The sequence below is a fragment of the Hyla sarda genome, chromosome 1, assembly GCF_029499605.1.
Source record: "Hyla sarda isolate aHylSar1 chromosome 1, aHylSar1.hap1, whole genome shotgun sequence".
NCBI lineage: Eukaryota > Metazoa > Chordata > Amphibia > Anura > Hylidae > Hyla > Hyla sarda.
In genome coordinates this window covers 18,898,357-18,913,329 of record NC_079189.1, presented here as the reverse complement: position 1 = coordinate 18,913,329, position 14,973 = coordinate 18,898,357, and the positions used below count along the sequence as shown (strand labels likewise).

The following is a 14,973-nucleotide window of genomic DNA, read 5'->3' as shown; positions in this document are numbered from 1 at the left end:
CCGGCACTGGTTACAGTAACATTCCTTTAATCCGGCACTGGATACAGTAACATTCCTATAATCCGGCACTGGTTACAGTAACATTCCTATAATCCGGCACTGGTTACAGTAACATTCCTATAATCCGGCACTGGATACAGTAACATTCCTATAATCCGGCACTGGTTACATTAACATTCCTATAATCCGGCACTATATACAGTAACATTCCTATAATCCGGCACTGGATACAGTAACATTCCTATAATCCGGCACTGGTTACAGTAACATTCCTATAATCCGGCACTGGTTACAGTAACATTCCTATAATCCGGCACTGGTTACAGTAACATTCTTATAATCCGGCACTATATACAGTAACATTCCTATAATCCGGCACTGGTTACAGTAACATTCCTATAATCCGGCACTGGTTACAGTAACATTCCTATAATCCGGCACTGGTTACAGTAACATTCCTATAATTCGGCACTGGATACAGTAACATTCCTATAATCCGGCACTGGTTACAGTAACATTCCTATAATCCGGCACTGGTTACAGTAACATTCCTATAATCCGGCACTGGATACAGTAACATTCCTATAATCCGGCACTGGTTACATTAACATTCCTATAATCCGGCACTATATACAGTAACATTCCTATAATCCGGCACTGGTTACAGTAACATTCCTATAATCCGGCACTGGTTACAGTAACATTCCTATAATCCGGCACTGGTTACAGTAACATTCTTATAATCCGGCACTATATACAGTAACATTCCTATAATCCGGCACTGGTTACAGTAACATTCCTATAATCCGGCACTGGTTACAGTAACATTCCTATAATCCGGCACTGGTTACAGTAACATTCCTATAATCCGGCACTGGATACAGTAACATTCCTATAATCCGGCACAGGTCACAGTAACATTCCTATAATCCGGCACTGGTTACAGTAACATTCCTATAATCCGGCACTGGATACAGTAACATTCCTATAATCCGGCACTGGTTACAGTGACATTCCTATAATCCGGCGCTGGTTACAGTAACATTCCTATAATCCGGCATCGGTTACAGTAACATTCCTATAATCCGGCACTGGATACAGTAACATTCCTATAATCCGGCACTGGTTCCGGTAACATTCCTATAATCCGGCACTGGTTACAGTAACATTCCTATAATCCGGCACTGGTTACAGTAACATTCCTATAATCCGGAGCTGGATACAGTAACATTCCTATAATCCGGCACTGGTTACAGTAACATTCCTATAATCCGGCACTGGTTCCGGTAACATTTCTATAATCCAGCACTGGTTACAGTAACATTCCTATAATCCGGCACTGGTGACAGTAACATTCCTATAATCCGGCACTGGTTACAGTAACATTGCTATAATCCGGCACTGGTCACAGTAACATTCCTATAATCCGGCACTGAATACAGTAACATTCCTATAATCCGGCACTGATTACAGTAACATTCGTATAATCCGGCACTGGATACAGTAACATTCCTATAATCCGGCACTGGTTACAGTAACATTCCTATAATCCGGCACTGGTTACAGTAACATTCCTATAATCCGGCACTGGTTACAGTAACATTCCTATAATCCGGCACTGATTACGGTAACATTCTTATAATCCGGCACTGATTACGGTAACATTCCTATAATCCGGCACTGGTTACAGTAACATTCCTATAATCCGGCACTGGTTACAGTAACATTTCTATAATCCGGCACTGGTTACAGTAACATTCCTATAATCCGGCACTGGTTACAGTAACATTCCTATAATCCGGCACTATATACAGTAACATTCCTATAATCCGGCATTGGTTACAGTAACATTCCTATAATCCGGCACTGGTTACAGTAACATTCCTATAATCCGGCACTGGTGACAGTAACATTCCTATAATCCAGCACTGGTTACAGTAACATTCCTATAATCCGGCACTGGTTACAGTAACATTCCTATAATCCGGCACTGGTTACAGTAACATTCCTATAATCCGGCACTGGTTCCAGTAACATTCCGATAATCCGGCACTGGATACAGTAACATTCCTATAATCCGGCTCTGGTTACAGTAACATTCCTATAATCCGGCACTGGATACAGTAACATTCCTATAATCCGGCACTGGATACAGTAACATTCCTATAATCCGGCACTATATACAGTAACATTCCTATAATCCGGCACTGGATACAGTAACATTCCTATAATCCGGCACTGGATACAGTAACATTCCTATAATCCGGCACTATATACAGTAACATTCCTATAATCCGGCACTGGATACAGTAACATTCCTATAATCCGGCACTGGATACAGTAACATTCCTATAATCCGGCACTGGTTACAGTAACATTCCTATAATCCGGCACTGGTTCCAGTAACATTCCTATAATCCGGCACTGGTTCCAGTAACATTCCTATAATCCGGCACTGGATACAGTAACATTCCTATAATCCGGCACTGGTTCCAGTAACATTCCTATAATCCGGCACTGGTTCCAGTAACATTCCTATAATCCGGCACTGGTTACAGTAACATTCCTATAATCCGGCACTGGTTACAGTAACATTCCTATAATCCGGCACTATATACAGTAACATTCCTATAATCCGGCACTGGTTACAGTAACATTCCTATAATCCGGCACTGGTTACAGTAACATTCCTATAATCCGGCGCTGGATACAGTAACATTCCTATAATCCGGCACTATATACAGTAACATTCCTATAATCCAGCACTATATACAGTAACATTCCTATAATCCGGCGCTGGATACAGTAACATTCCTATAATCCGGCGCTGGTTACAGTAACATTTCTATAATCCGGCACTGGTTACAGTAACATTCCTATAATCCGGCACTGGATACAGTAACATTCCTATAATCCGGCACTGGATACAGTAACATTCCTATAATCCGGCACTGGATACAGTAACATTCCTATAATCCGGCACTGGATACAGTAACATTCCTATAATCCGGCACTGGATACAGTAACATTGCTATAATCCGGCGCTGGTTACAGTAACATTCCTATAATCCGGCGCTGGTTACAGTAACATTCCTATAATCCGGCACTGGTTACAGTAACATTCCTATAATCCGGCACTATATACAGTAACATTCCTATAATCCGGCACTGGTTACAGTAACATTCCTATAATCCGGCACTGGTTACAGTAACATTCCTATAATCCGGCACTGGTTACAGTAACATTTCTATAATCCGGCACTGGTTACAGTAACATTCCTATAATCCGGCACTGGTTACAGTAACATTCCTATAATCCGGCACTGGATACAGTAACATTCCTATAATCCGGCGCTGGTTACAGTAACATTCCTATAATCCGGCACTGGATACAGTAACATCCTATAATCCGGCACTGGTTACAGTAACATTCCTATAATCCGGCGCTGGTTACAGTAACATTCCTATAATCCGGCACTATATACAGTAACATTCCTATAATCCGGCACTGGTTACAGTAACATTCCTATAATCCGGCACTATATACAGTAACATTCCTATAATCCGGCACTGGTTACAGTAACATTCCTATAATCCGGCACTATATACAGTAACATTCCTATAATCCGGCACAGGTTACAGTAACATTCCTATAATCCGGCACTGGTTACAGTAACATTCCTATAATCCGGTACTGGTTACGGTAACATTCCTATAATCCGGCACTGGTTACAGTAACATTCCTATAATCCGGCACTATATACAGTAACATTCCTATAATCCGGCACTGGTTACAGTAACATTCCTATAATCCGGCACAGGTTACAGTAACATTCCTATAATCCGGCACTGGTTACAGTAACATTCCTATAATCCGGCACTGGTTACAGTAACATTCCTATAATCCGGCACTATATACAGTAACATTCCTATAATCCGGCACTATATACAGTAACATTCCTATAATCCGGCACTGGTTACAGTAACATTCCTATAATCCGGCACTGGATACAGTAACATTCCTATAATCCGGCACTGGTTACAGTAACATTCCTATAATCCGGCACTATATACAGTAACATTCCTATAATCCGGCACTATATACAGTAACATTCCTATAATCCGGCACTGGTTACAGTAACATTCCTATAATCCGGCACTGGTTACAGTAACATTCCTATAATCCGGCACTGGTTACAGTAACATTCCTATAATCCGGCACTGGTTACAGTAACATTCCTATAATCCGGCACTGGTTACAGTAACATTCCTATAATCCGGCACTATATACAGTAACATTCCTATAATCCGGCACTGGTTACAGTAACATTCCTATAATCCGGCACTGGATACAGTAACATTCCTATAATCCGGCACTGGTTACAGTAACATTCCTATAATCCGGCTCTGGTTACAGTAACATTCCTATAATCCGGCACTGGTTACAGTAACATTCCTATAATCCGGCACTGGTTACAGTAACATTCCTATAATCCGGCACTGGTTACAGTAACATTCCTATAATCCGGCACTGGTTACAGTAACATTCCTATAATCCGGCACTGGTTACAGTAACATTCCTATATCCCGGCACTGGTTACAGTAACATTCCTATAATCCGGCACTGGTTACAGTAACATTCCTATAATCCGGCACTGGTTACAGTAACATTCCTATAATCCGGCACTGAATACAGTAACATTCCTATAATCCGGCACTGATTACAGTAACATTCCTATAATCCGGCACTGGATACAGTAACATTCCTATAATCCGGCACTGGTTACAGTAACATTCCTATAATCCGGCACTGGTTACAGTAACATTCCTATAATCCGGCACTGGTTACAGTAACATTCCTATAATCCGGCACTGATTACGGTAACATTCTTATAATCCGGCACTGATTACGGTAACATTCCTATAATCCGGCACTGGTTACAGTAACATTCCTATAATCCGGCACTGGTTACAGTAACATTTCTATAATCCGGCACTGGTTACAGTAACATTCCTATAATCCGGCACTGGTTACAGTAACATTCCTATAATCCGGCACTGAATACAGTAACATTCCTATAATCCGGCACTGATTACAGTAACATTCCTATAATCCGGCACTGGATACAGTAACATTCCTATAATCCGGCACTGGTTACAGTAACATTCCTATAATCCGGCACTGGTTACAGTAACATTCCTATAATCCGGCACTGATTACGGTAATATTCTAATAATCCGGCACTGATTACGGTAACATTCCTATAATCCGGCACTGGTTACAGTAACATTCCTATAATCCGGCACTGGTTACAGTAACATTTCTATAATCCGGCACTGGTTACAGTAACATTCCTATAATCCGACACTGGTTACAGTAACATTCCTATAATCCGGCACTATATACAGTAACATTCCTATAATCCGGCATTGGTTACAGTAACATTCCTATAATCCGGCACTGGTTACAGTAACATTCCTATAATCCGGCACTGGTGACAGTAACATTCCTATAATCCGGCACTGGTTACAGTAACATTCCTATAATCCGGCACTGGTTACAGTAACATTCCTATAATCCGGCACTGGTTACAGTAACATTCCTATAATCCGGCACTATATACAGTAACATTCCTATAATCCGGCATTGGTTACAGTAACATTCCTATAATCCGGCACTGGTTACAGTAACATTCCTATAATCCGGCACTGGTTACAGTAACATTCCTATAATCCGGCACTGGTTACAGTAACATTCCTATAATCCGGCTCTGGTTACAGTAACATTCCTATAATCCGGCACTGGATACAGTAACATTCCTATAATCCGGCACTATATACAGTAACATTCCTATAATCCGGCACTGGTTCCAGTAACATTCCTATAATCCGGCACTGGTTCCAGTAACATTCCTATAATCCGGCACTGGATAAAGTAACATTCCTATAATCCGGCACTGGTTCCAGTAACATTTCTATAATCCGGCACTGGTTACAGTAACATTCCTATAATCCGGCACTGGTTCCAGTAACATTTCTATAATCCGGCACTGGTTACAGTAACATTCCTATAATCCGGCACTGGTGACAGTAACATTTCTATAATCCGGCACTGTTGACAGTAACATTCCTATAATCCGGCACTGGTTACAGTAACATTCCTATAATCCGGCACTGGTTACAGTAACATTCCTATAATCTGGCACTGGTTACAGTAACATTCCTATAATCCGGCACTGGTTACAGTAACATTCCTTTAATCCGGCACTGGATACAGTAACATTCCTATAATCCGGCACTGGTTACAGTAACATTCCTATAATCCGGCACTGGTTACAGTAACATTCCTATAATCCGGCACTGGATACAGTAACATTCCTATAATCCGGCACTGGTTACATTAACATTCCTATAATCCGGCACTATATACAGTAACATTCCTATAATCCGGCACTGGATACAGTAACATTCCTATAATCCGGCACTGGTTACAGTAACATTCCTATAATCCGGCACTGGTTACAGTAACATTCCTATAATCCGGCACTGGTTACAGTAACATTCTTATAATCCGGCACTATATACAGTAACATTCCTATAATCCGGCACTGGTTACAGTAACATTCCTATAATCCGGCACTGGTTACAGTAACATTCCTATAATCCGGCACTGGTTACAGTAACATTCCTATAATTCGGCACTGGATACAGTAACATTCCTATAATCCGGCACTGGTTACAGTAACATTCCTATAATCCGGCACTGGTTACAGTAACATTCCTATAATCCGGCACTGGATACAGTAACATTCCTATAATCCGGCACTGGTTACATTAACATTCCTATAATCCGGCACTATATACAGTAACATTCCTATAATCCGGCACTGGTTACAGTAACATTCCTATAATCCGGCACTGGTTACAGTAACATTCCTATAATCCGGCACTGGTTACAGTAACATTCTTATAATCCGGCACTATATACAGTAACATTCCTATAATCCGGCACTGGTTACAGTAACATTCCTATAATCCGGCACTGGTTACAGTAACATTCCTATAATCCGGCACTGGTTACAGTAACATTCCTATAATCCGGCACTGGATACAGTAACATTCCTATAATCCGGCACAGGTCACAGTAACATTCCTATAATCCGGCACTGGTTACAGTAACATTCCTATAATCCGGCACTGGATACAGTAACATTCCTATAATCCGGCACTGGTTACAGTGACATTCCTATAATCCGGCGCTGGTTACAGTAACATTCCTATAATCCGGCATCGGTTACAGTAACATTCCTATAATCCGGCACTGGATACAGTAACATTCCTATAATCCGGCACTGGTTCCGGTAACATTCCTATAATCCGGCACTGGTTACAGTAACATTCCTATAATCCGGCACTGGTTACAGTAACATTCCTATAATCCGGAGCTGGATACAGTAACATTCCTATAATCCGGCACTGGTTACAGTAACATTCCTATAATCCGGCACTGGTTCCGGTAACATTTCTATAATCCAGCACTGGTTACAGTAACATTCCTATAATCCGGCACTGGTGACAGTAACATTCCTATAATCCGGCACTGGTTACAGTAACATTGCTATAATCCGGCACTGGTCACAGTAACATTCCTATAATCCGGCACTGAATACAGTAACATTCCTATAATCCGGCACTGATTACAGTAACATTCGTATAATCCGGCACTGGATACAGTAACATTCCTATAATCCGGCACTGGTTACAGTAACATTCCTATAATCCGGCACTGGTTACAGTAACATTCCTATAATCCGGCACTGGTTACAGTAACATTCCTATAATCCGGCACTGATTACGGTAACATTCTTATAATCCGGCACTGATTACGGTAACATTCCTATAATCCGGCACTGGTTACAGTAACATTCCTATAATCCGGCACTGGTTACAGTAACATTTCTATAATCCGGCACTGGTTACAGTAACATTCCTATAATCCGGCACTGGTTACAGTAACATTCCTATAATCCGGCACTATATACAGTAACATTCCTATAATCCGGCATTGGTTACAGTAACATTCCTATAATCCGGCACTGGTTACAGTAACATTCCTATAATCCGGCACTGGTGACAGTAACATTCCTATAATCCAGCACTGGTTACAGTAACATTCCTATAATCCGGCACTGGTTACAGTAACATTCCTATAATCCGGCACTGGTTACAGTAACATTCCTATAATCCGGCACTGGTTCCAGTAACATTCCGATAATCCGGCACTGGATACAGTAACATTCCTATAATCCGGCTCTGGTTACAGTAACATTCCTATAATCCGGCACTGGATACAGTAACATTCCTATAATCCGGCACTGGATACAGTAACATTCCTATAATCCGGCACTATATACAGTAACATTCCTATAATCCGGCACTGGATACAGTAACATTCCTATAATCCGGCACTGGATACAGTAACATTCCTATAATCCGGCACTATATACAGTAACATTCCTATAATCCGGCACTGGATACAGTAACATTCCTATAATCCGGCACTGGATACAGTAACATTCCTATAATCCGGCACTGGTTACAGTAACATTCCTATAATCCGGCACTGGTTCCAGTAACATTCCTATAATCCGGCACTGGTTCCAGTAACATTCCTATAATCCGGCACTGGATACAGTAACATTCCTATAATCCGGCACTGGTTCCAGTAACATTCCTATAATCCGGCACTGGTTCCAGTAACATTCCTATAATCCGGCACTGGTTACAGTAACATTCCTATAATCCGGCACTGGTTACAGTAACATTCCTATAATCCGGCACTATATACAGTAACATTCCTATAATCCGGCACTGGTTACAGTAACATTCCTATAATCCGGCACTGGTTACAGTAACATTCCTATAATCCGGCGCTGGATACAGTAACATTCCTATAATCCGGCACTATATACAGTAACATTCCTATAATCCAGCACTATATACAGTAACATTCCTATAATCCGGCGCTGGATACAGTAACATTCCTATAATCCGGCGCTGGTTACAGTAACATTTCTATAATCCGGCACTGGTTACAGTAACATTCCTATAATCCGGCACTGGATACAGTAACATTCCTATAATCCGGCACTGGATACAGTAACATTCCTATAATCCGGCACTGGATACAGTAACATTCCTATAATCCGGCACTGGATACAGTAACATTCCTATAATCCGGCACTGGATACAGTAACATTGCTATAATCCGGCGCTGGTTACAGTAACATTCCTATAATCCGGCGCTGGTTACAGTAACATTCCTATAATCCGGCACTGGTTACAGTAACATTCCTATAATCCGGCACTATATACAGTAACATTCCTATAATCCGGCACTGGTTACAGTAACATTCCTATAATCCGGCACTGGTTACAGTAACATTCCTATAATCCGGCACTGGTTACAGTAACATTTCTATAATCCGGCACTGGTTACAGTAACATTCCTATAATCCGGCACTGGTTACAGTAACATTCCTATAATCCGGCACTGGATACAGTAACATTCCTATAATCCGGCGCTGGTTACAGTAACATTCCTATAATCCGGCACTGGATACAGTAACATCCTATAATCCGGCACTGGTTACAGTAACATTCCTATAATCCGGCGCTGGTTACAGTAACATTCCTATAATCCGGCACTATATACAGTAACATTCCTATAATCCGGCACTGGTTACAGTAACATTCCTATAATCCGGCACTATATACAGTAACATTCCTATAATCCGGCACTGGTTACAGTAACATTCCTATAATCCGGCACTATATACAGTAACATTCCTATAATCCGGCACAGGTTACAGTAACATTCCTATAATCCGGCACTGGTTACAGTAACATTCCTATAATCCGGTACTGGTTACGGTAACATTCCTATAATCCGGCACTGGTTACAGTAACATTCCTATAATCCGGCACTATATACAGTAACATTCCTATAATCCGGCACTGGTTACAGTAACATTCCTATAATCCGGCACAGGTTACAGTAACATTCCTATAATCCGGCACTGGTTACAGTAACATTCCTATAATCCGGCACTGGTTACAGTAACATTCCTATAATCCGGCACTATATACAGTAACATTCCTATAATCCGGCACTATATACAGTAACATTCCTATAATCCGGCACTGGTTACAGTAACATTCCTATAATCCGGCACTGGATACAGTAACATTCCTATAATCCGGCACTGGTTACAGTAACATTCCTATAATCCGGCACTATATACAGTAACATTCCTATAATCCGGCACTATATACAGTAACATTCCTATAATCCGGCACTGGTTACAGTAACATTCCTATAATCCGGCACTGGATACAGTAACATTCCTATAATCCGGCACTGGTTACAGTAACATTCCTATAATCCGGCACTATATACAGTAACATTCCTATAATCCGGCACAGGTTACAGTAACATTCCTATAATCCGGCACTGGTTACAGTAACATTCCTATAATCCGGCACTGGTTACAGTAACATTCCTATAATCCGGCACTATATACAGTAACATTCCTATAATCCGGCACTATATACAGTAACATTCCTATAATCCGGCACTGGTTACAGTAACATTCCTATAATCCGGCACTGGATACAGTAACATTCCTATAATCCGGCACTGGTTACAGTAACATTCCTATAATCCGGCACTGGTTACAGTAACATTCCTATAATCCGGCACTGGTTACAGTAACATTCCTATAATCCGGCACTGGTTCCAGTAACATTCCGATAATCCGGCACTGGATACAGTAACATTCCTATAATCCGGCTCTGGTTACAGTAACATTCCTATAATCCGGCACTGGATACAGTAACATTCCTATAATCCGGCACTGGATACAGTAACATTCCTATAATCCGGCACTATATACAGTAACATTCCTATAATCCGGCACTGGATACAGTAACATTCCTATAATCCGACACTGGATACAGTAACATTCCTATAATCCGGCACTATATACAGTAACATTCCTATAATCCGGCACTGGATACAGTAACATTCCTATAATCCGGCACTCTATACAGTAACATTCCTATAATCCGGCACTGGTTACAGTAACATTCCTATAATCCGGCACTGGTTCCAGTAACATTCCTATAATCCGGCACTGGATACAGTAACATTCCTATAATCCGGCACTGGTTCCAGTAACATTCCTATAATCCGGCACTATATACAGTAACATTCCTATAATCCGGCACTGGTTACAGTAACATTCCTATAATCCGGCACTGGTTACAGTAACATTCCTATAATCCGGCGCTGGATACAGTAACATTCCTATAATCCGGCACTATATACAGTAACATTCCTATAATCCAGCACTATATACAGTAACATTCCTATAATCCGGCGCTGGATACAGTAACATTCCTATAATCCGGCGCTGGTTACAGTAACATTCCTATAATCCGGCACTGGTTACAGTAACATTTCTATAATCCGGCACTGGTTACAGTAACATTCCTATAATCCGGCACTGGATACAGTAACATTCCTATAATCCGGCACTGGATACAGTAACATTCCTATAATCCGGCACTGGATACAGTAACATTCCTATAATCCGGCACTGGATACAGTAACATTCCTATAATCCGGCACTGGATACAGTAACATTGCTATAATCCGGCGCTGGTTACAGTAACATTCCTATAATCCGGCGCTGGTTACAGTAACATTCCTATAATCCGGCACTGGTTACAGTAACATTCCTATAATCCGGCACTATATACAGTAACATTCCTATAATCCGGCACTGGTTACAGTAACATTCCTATAATCCGGCACTGGTTACAGTAACATTCCTATAATCCGGCACTGGTTACAGTAACATTTCTATAATCCGGCACTGGTTACAGTAACATTCCTATAATCCGGCACTGGTTACAGTAACATTCCTATAATCCGGCACTGGATACAGTAACATTCCTATAATCCGGCGCTGGTTACAGTAACATTCCTATAATCCGGCACTATATACAGTAACATTCCTATAATCCGGCACTGGTTACAGTAACATTCCTATAATCCGGCACTATATACAGTAACATTCCTATATTCCGGCACTGGTTACAGTAACATTCCTATAATCCGGCACTATATACAGTAACATTCCTATAATCCGGCACTGGTTACAGTAACATTCCTATAATCCGGCACTGGTTACAGTAACATTCCTATAATCCGGTACTGGTTACAGTAACATTCCTATAATCCGGCACTGGTTACAGTAACATTCCTATAATCCGGCACTATATACAGTAACATTCCTATAATCCGGCACTGGTTACAGTAACATTCCTATAATCCGGCACAGGTTACAGTAACATTCCTATAATCCGGCACTGGTTACAGTAACATTCCTATAATCCGGCACTGGTTACAGTAACATTCCTATAATCCGGCACTATATACAGTAACATTCCTATAATCCGGCACTATATACAGTAACATTCCTATAATCCGGCACTGGTTACAGTAACATTCCTATAATCCGGCACTGGATACAGTAACATTCCTATAATCCGGCACTGGTTACAGTAACATTCCTATAATCCGGCACTATATACAGTAACATTCCTATAATCCGGCACTATATACAGTAACATTCCTATAATCCGGCACTGGTTACAGTAACATTCCTATAATCCGGCACTGGATACAGTAACATTCCTATAATCCGGCACTGGTTACAGTAACATTCCTATAATCCGGCACTATATACAGTAACATTCCTATAATCCGGCACAGGTTACAGTAACATTCCTATAATCCGGCACTGGTTACAGTAACATTCCTATAATCCGGCACTGGTTACAGTAACATTCCTATAATCCGGCACTATATACAGTAACATTCCTATAATCCGGCACTGGTTACAGTAACATTCCTATAATCCGGCACTGGATACAGTAACATTCCTATAATCCAGCACTGGTTACAGTAACATTCCTATAATCCGGCACTATATACAGTAACATTCCTATAATCCGGCACTATATACAGTAACATTCCTATAATCCGGCACTGGTTACAGTAACATTCCTATAATCCGGCACTGGATACAGTAACATTCCTATAATCCGGCACTGGTTACAGTAACATTCCTATAATCCGGCACTATATACAGTAACATTCCTATAATCCGGCACTGGATACAGTAACATTCCTATAATCCGGCACTATATACAGTAACATTCCTATAATCCGGCACTGGATACAGTAACATTCCTATAATCCGGCACTATATACAGTAACATTCCTATAATCCGGCACTGGTTACAGTAACATTCCTATAATCCGGCACTGGATACAGTAACATTCCTATAATCCAGCACTGGTTACAGTAACATTCCTATAATCCGGCACTGGATACAGTAACATTCCTATAATCCGGCACTATATACAGTAACATTCCTATAATCCGGCACTATATACAGTAACATTCCTATAATCCGGCACTGGTTACAGTAACATTCCTATAATCCGGCACTGGATACAGTAACATTCCTATAATCCGGCACTGGTTACAGTAACATTCCTATAATCCGGCACTATATACAGTAACATTCCTATAATCCGGCACTGGATACAGTAACATTCCTATAATCCGGCACTATATACAGTAACATTCCTATAATCCGGCACTGGATACAGTAACATTTCTATAATCCGGCACTGGATACAGTAACATTCCTATAATCCGGCACTGGTTACAGTAACATTCCTATAATACATAGTACATACAGTTCATGTAATGTCTCTGGTGCAGTCACTTACCTCTCAGACATGGCGGCCGCAGTCTCTTCTCTTTTTATATTCTCCAGAACAGGACACACGGCCGGGGTGTAACCGCAACACAGTCACCAGGCAACAGGGAGTGTAATGAGACTGCAGGAGGGAGCAGGGGCTGATGGGAAATGGTGATCACCTGACTCATCTACACTCTTCCTAGTTTGGTGCTTTTTCCCTCTACAGAACGTGTTGTACTTTTTAGCGGTATTATTTATTTCCCTCTGTGCAGTGAGCGGTACTTCTCATTGGTAACATTTAAGGGGTTTACATTTTAGGTTTAATACCCCTTTTTTTTTATTTATTTTTTGGAAGAGAGGGGGAGGAGGAAACAAAAAACTGGCACTGAGTATTATTTTAAACAATTTTGAACAACATTAAGCTGCAGCGCCCTGAACCCCTAATAGGGCCCGGGTCACACTAAAAAGATTGTGACGGATCCTTTAGGTCCTATTAGGAGGTCGGGGGGGGGGGTAATTTTCCTTTTTTTTTACACTTTTTTTTTTTACTTGACTTTACTGGTTAACCCTACCTGTCCCTGGGGCTGTACTCTCTCCCTGCTCTAAGGGGGGTCTTCCTCTGTGAGGGGCTCCGATCTTCACAGAGGGGGGGGTCCCTGGCTTCTTCTCACAGCTCTGCCCGCTGAATGAACTCAGGGGACTAGCAGAGCCGTGAGAAGGGGCCGTTAACCCCTGCCGGCTGCTAGTGGCTGGACCGGCCGGCCAATAGCAGCGATCCTGGGGGGGTGACGAAATCACCCCCCCCCCCCCCCCCCCCCAAAATACACAACTGAGAGATGGAGGAAAGAGAGTGCGCCCCCCAAAATACACAACTGAGAGATGGAGGAAAGAGAGTGCGCCCCCCAAAATACACAACTGAGAGACGCAAAGGAAAGAAAGTGCACCCCCCAAAATACACAACTGAGAGATGGAGGAAAGAGAGTGCGCCCCCCAAAATACACAACTGAGAGATGGAGGAAAGAGAGTGCGCCCCTCAAAATACACAAGTGAGAGACGCAGAGGAAAGAGAGTGCACCCCCCAAAATACACAACTGAGAGACGCAGAGGAAAGAGAGTGCGCCCCCCAAAATA

General features: G+C 41.6%; 1 protein-coding gene across 1 annotated transcript in view; it reads right to left on the bottom strand.

Moving 5' to 3' along the window:
* The window catches only part of ANKRD53 (ankyrin repeat domain 53), a 46,236-nt gene extending 32,325 nt beyond the window's left edge, over nt 1–13,911 (bottom strand). Inside the window, exon 1 of the mRNA XM_056552914.1 lies at nt 13,871–13,911. Coding sequence (XP_056408889.1) covers nt 13,871–13,881 — 11 coding nt within the window. The 5' untranslated portion in view covers nt 13,882–13,911. The remainder of the gene's footprint in view (nt 1–13,870) is intronic.
* Nucleotides 13,912–14,973: the final 1,062 nt, after the last annotated feature.